Consider the following 5,909-nt stretch of genomic DNA (forward strand, 5'->3'; position numbering starts at 1 on the left):
ATAGAATGGCCAATAAATGCACATCTCCTCGTATGAGGCACCTTGTTTGCCGTGAGGTGCGACCCGTGAAAATGGATGATGGGATCCTGGTGATTGAGTCGGGGCATACCTGCGGGTATGACTTCTGACAATACATCACTTTGGCCTGGAGTTCAAATAGACGGGCGGTCAGGGAGGCCCGACCTGATCAATCGGCTGGTCACGCCAAGCTCGAGACCAAAAAACCTTTGTTTTGTTTATTTTAGCCAAGAACAAACATTGTTTTATTTACCTTTTGTATTTGTTGCTCTTGGGGCGGTGGCTAGGGTCAATTGGGTGATTTATTTTTGTTTATTGCCCAAGTATATTAACCATGTATCCCTGGCATGGATGTCTGCTGGTTATCCGCAGCACCATGTCCCCTTGTTGGACTCGGTGGTGGGTGGGGAGCATGGTTGATGAATTAACACTCCATACTAACATGGATATTAACAAATCTCCAACATTTGATGGGACTCTGAAGAGAGTCCGCACCGAGGTTTCGGATTCCTCCTCCTCTGATGAGGAATCCATGTTGTCTAGTTTGACTGTGAAGAAATCAAGGGTTATTTCTTTGGATATTTGGCCAAGGTTCCTCGTTATCGAATCTTCAAACGATGGAGCTTTGCAAAAATTATCACCTTTTGCAGTTGAGAAGGTACTCCAAGGCTTGGCTGGTGAGCCAAAGAGTGTTAAAAAGTTAAAGAATGGTTCTCTGTTGGTAGAATGCTCCACTGAGAGTCATTCCAAATGTCTTCTCAAATCCAAAATGCTATGCAATATATCCATCAAAGTCAGTGTGCACAAGTCCCTTAATTCATCAAAGGGTGTGATTCGATCACGAGATTTGGAAGGAGTGAGTGAAGATGAGATATGTGAAAATCTCTCTTCACAAGGTGTTTCGTTTGTTAAACGGATACGTGTTCGTCGGAACAATGAATTGGTTCCAACGAACACATTTATCATAACTTTTGATAAACCTCTCCTTCCTGAATCCATCAAGGCTGGGTATCTAAACATACCAGTTGTACCATTCATTCCAAATCCCTTGCGGTGTTTTAAATGCCAAAAATATGGACATGGTCAAAACACCTGCCGTGGCAAAATGACATGTGCACGATGTGGGCAGTTTGACCACGAGAGCAAGACATGTCATATTGATATATCATGTACTAACTGCAAGGGAAACCATTTTGCTTACTCTCGAGAGTGCCCAAGATGGCAATTGGAAAAACGGATACAACAGGTTCGGGTTGCAAAACGTGTGTCGTTTCCTGAAGCCAGAAAGTTGGTGGAGACTAAGTCAGCTGTTGCTGTGGAGAAATCCTATGCTGCAGCAGTTAAGGTCTCTACTACAAGTACTTCAGTTCAGACGGATTTAACCTGGCCTGATGGTGTTGATCGATATCAGAAATTATCGGATGTAGAGAAGGCTCAAAAGCGGGCAGCAAAGGCTGTTCAGATGCTGTGTCCCAAATGTCCTTAGATTCTCAGAATGCTCCAGTGGTTTCACCAGTTGGAAAACCAGGTTGTAGCAAACCTGTCACCAAAAAGGAAACCAAAAAACAACATAAAGATAACTTGTCAGGTAGACTAAAGAAATATGAACAGCGAACAGTTTCAACTGCTAATTCATTTGAGGCTTTGGATGATCTGGAACATGAGATGGACATCTCTCAAGATTATCCATGAACAAAAAGACCACCACCAAAGCCTACGATAACTCCCATACTTCCACCTAATGGCAAATAAATTCCTACAGTGGAACTGCCGTGGGCTTAGGCCCAATTTTGATGAATTAACTCTTTTAATTCTAAAACACAATCCTCTTGCAGTGTGTCTTCGGGAAACTTTCTTGAAGGACACTGATCATATTACCATGAGAGAATTTAACCTCTATCATAAGTTTCATGAAACTGAAACTAGAGCATCTGGGGGTGTTTCCATTCTTGTTAATGAAAACATTCCTCAGAGTATAGTAGCTTTAACTACAAATTTACAAGCTGTGGCTGTAAAGGTCACGGCTCATAAAACTATAACTCTGTGTTCAGTTTATTTACCTCCTCGAAACCATTTTAATTTTAATTCTAGAGATCTTCAAGACCTCATTAACCAGCTTCCTACTCTCTTTATTATTATGGGAGATTTTAATGGTCACCACACTTTGTGGGGATGCGAGGATATCAATATTAGAGGTAAACAATTGGAAGACTTAATTCTCAAAAACGACTTACTTTTATTTAATGATAAAAGTCGTACATATCTTCATTCTGCAAGTGGATCTTTCACTTCCATAGATTTAACTCTTTGTAGTCCATCACTTTTTTTGTTGTTGATTTCTCCTGGAAAGTTGGTTCAGACCCTTGTGGTAGTGACCACTTTCCCAATATTTTGGAGAATGATGGACCACCATCACTTGAAAGGGTTCAAAGGTGGAAGTTGGCGAAGGCAAATTGGGGTCAGTTTCAGCATCTGTGCAGCACTCGCCTGCAACAATTTGCCATAACTAATGCTGATGATCCCATGTCTTTGTTCACTTCCATCTTGAAGAACATTGCAGATGTAAACATTGAACATTCAGTAAACCATGGTTTAATGATACGTGCAAAGATGCATTCAAAGAGCGAAACAGGTTGCTTGAGCGGTTCAAACGAGAACCTACAGCAGACAACCTGGATGCATTTCGTATTGCTAGGGCTAAGGCTCGCAGAGAGATTAGACAGAGTAAGAAAACATCTTGGAGAACTTTTGTCTCCAAGTTGAATTCACAAACATCAGTAAAATCTGTCTGGAATAGGATCCGTAAAATCAAAGGTAAAGAATCCAGTAATACAGTTCATCATTTGTCTGTCAATGATACGGATGTCACGTCTCATCGAGACATTGCCAATGCATTGGCAGACAACTTTTCTCATAACTCATCTTCTGCTTTCAGTACAGCTGCTTTTACATCTGTCAGAACTAAAGCTGAAAAGCAGTCCATTAATTTTTCATCTGAAAATGCTGAAGTGTACAACAGGCGTTTCTCTATGGAGGAATTGCAGGATGCTCTTCTTAGAGCCCATGATACTTCAGTAGGACCGGATGAAATTCATTATCAGTTATTAAAACATTTACCTGAATCATCTTTGATGGTTCTTTTGAATATTTTTAATAACATCTGGATTTCTGGAGACTTTCCTTCTGATTGGAGGAAAGCTATTATCATTCCTATTCCCAAGCCTGGTAAGGATCCAACCAATCCCACTAGTTATCGCCCTATCGCTTTGACAAGTTGCATTTGTAAAACCATGGAACGCATGATCAATCGTAGACTTGTCTGGTATCTTGAATCTCACAAATTGCTCACTAACGTGCAATGTGGGTTCAGATCTAGACGTAGCACGGTTGATCACCTTGTTAGATTTGAAACGTTTTGTAGGGAAGCTTTCATCCATAATCAGTACTTGGTTTCAGTGTTTTTTGATTTGGAGAAAGCTTACGATACCACGTGGAAGTATGGGATTTTAAACGACCTCCATGGCATGGGCCTAAGAAGTCGACTTCCAGTTTTTATATCTCAGTTTTTAAGAGATAGATCTTTTAAAGTCCGGGTGGGGTCGACTTTGTCCGACATTCACCCACAGGAGATGGGTGTGCCTCAAGGTAGTATCCTGTCTGTAACTCTATTTTCTGTGAAAATTAATAGCATCACCCAGTGTTTAACACCTGATGTCGATTGCTCGTTATATGTCGATGATTTTCAGATTTGCTATAGATCGTCCAATATGAGTATCATTGAACGTAAGTTGCAGCTTTGTTTGAATAAACTTCATCAATGGGCAACTGACAATGGCTTTAGATTCTCAAAGGCAAAAACGGTTTGTATGCATATCTGCCAGAAAAGAGGTCTTCACTTAGATCCACAGTTGTTTTTGGACAAAAATCCAATTCCAGTTGTGGAGGAGACTAAATTTCTGGGGGTTATATTTGACAGGAAGCTATCTTTTGTGCCCCATCTTAAATATGTTAAAAAGAAGGGCTTAAAAGCTCTCAATATTTTAAAAGTTATTGGTAATACGGAATGGGGAGCAGACCGCAAGGTTATGCTCCCTCTGTATAGATCTCTTGTGAGGTCTAAACTTGATTATGGATGCATTGTGTATGGGTCGGCACGCAAGTCTTACTTGCAGATGCTAGATCCTATACACAATCAGGGACTTAGGCTTTGTCTTGGTGCGTTTAGAATATCACCTGTAGAGAGCTTGTACGTTGATGCACACGAACCTTGTTTGGGTGCTAGACGTGCAAAGCTTTTTCTGCAGTATGCTGCCAAGATTAAATCTTTACCAACACATCCAGCTCATGATGCTGTGTTTGACAACAAATATATGAAGTTGTTTGATGCAAGGCTAAATGCTATTCGTACATTTGGTCTTCGCATTAAGCGTTTTTTGTCGCTTTCCAACATTGATTTAACTGACACTTTGGAAACTCCTTCATATTTTGTTTTACCACCATGGTGTATTACACCACCTAAAATTGTCTTTCATCTGGCGCATCTGAAGAAAGATCGTACAGATGCTGTAGTTTATAAACAATTGTTCATGGAAATTCAGGACAAGTACCGTGATTACATTCCTGTGTATACAGATGGATCACGGGAGGGGAATTCTGTGGCTTGTGCTACAGTTTTTCCATCAGACACAATACTTTCCATGCGACTGCCTGACTCAGCATCAATCTTTAGTGCTGAAGTTTGGGCAGTCATTAAAGCCTTAGAAGAAATCAAAGATTCAATAGCATCCAAATTTATTATTTTTACAGACTCACTTTCATGTCTCCAAGCTTTACGTAATATGAAGCTGGACCATCCCTTAATTGGGATGGTGATACGAAAGTGGGTCTTTTTATCTATTGCCAATAAAGACATTGTATTTTGTTGGGTACCCAGCCATGTTGGCATCAGGGGTAATGAAAAGGTAGATTCAGCTGCCAAGTCTGCTTTGGATTTGCCTCATGCCAGGGTTGGTGTGCCTTATACTGATTTTAAACCTAACATCAACCAATTTATCTTTTCAATTTGGCAACGTGATTGGGACGGTGAGGTTACGAACAAGCTTCATGCTATCAAGCCAGTCTTGGGAGAGTGGCAGTCCTCCTATAGACAGTGCAGGAAGGATGAAATAGTCTTGTGTCGTGCCCGCATTGGTCATACTCACTTGACCCATTCATTTATCTTAAAGAAAGATCCTCCACCTCAGTGTGAACACTGTCAGTGTACTCTGACTGTGCGTCACATTTTGGTGGAGTGTCAGTTTTTGAAAGAAATTCGAAAAGATATATTTGGTCAGAGAAATGTGATGGAATCCTTTCGATTCCATCCAGAACTTTTATTACAATTTCTTCGAGATACTGACTTTTATTGTAAATTTTAATTTGATTCATCTGTGATATTTGTATTTTTGCACAGTTCTTTACACTGTGTTTTAATTTAACTGTTGAATTTTTATATTGAAGTTGATTATCGAATTTGTTTCGCTTTTACCATAGTTTGACACCCAATAGCCGATGTATTTTTCGTGCTGGTGTGTCGTTAAACATTCATTCATTCATTCCAATTTCATGGCTCACACACGTATCAGACAAATCACAAATATCCTCTGGGTCTCGTTTTACCCTTCTGGCCATAGCCCTAGTCTTTACACACGCAGGATAACTAATCTCATCAACCTCACTCTCTCATACTGGTAAAGGGCTGTCTTTATTTAACAACTGGTCACATTTCGGCTGACAACACTGACTAGTCAAATCATTACCCAACAAAACTCCTATGTTTTCAACAGGCAGGTCCTTCACAACACCCATAATGACTGGTCCCGTCACAAACTTCGAACACAAAGAAAACCTTA

The 5,909-nt window shown here is 40.3% G+C and overlaps 1 protein-coding gene across 1 annotated transcript; it reads left to right on the top strand.

The window, feature by feature from the left end:
* Positions 1-460: 460 nt before the first annotated feature.
* LOC121374825 lies at positions 461-1,504 on the top strand. Its single transcript, XM_041501937.1, has one exon. It carries the CDS (start codon positions 461-463, stop codon positions 1,502-1,504), a length of 1,044 nt encoding a protein of 347 aa, XP_041357871.1.
* The last annotated feature ends 4,405 nt before the right edge of the window (positions 1,505-5,909 follow it).

The sequence above is a fragment of the Gigantopelta aegis genome, chromosome 6 (assembly GCF_016097555.1).
Source record: "Gigantopelta aegis isolate Gae_Host chromosome 6, Gae_host_genome, whole genome shotgun sequence".
Classification (NCBI taxonomy): Eukaryota; Metazoa; Mollusca; class Gastropoda; order Neomphalida; family Peltospiridae; genus Gigantopelta; species Gigantopelta aegis.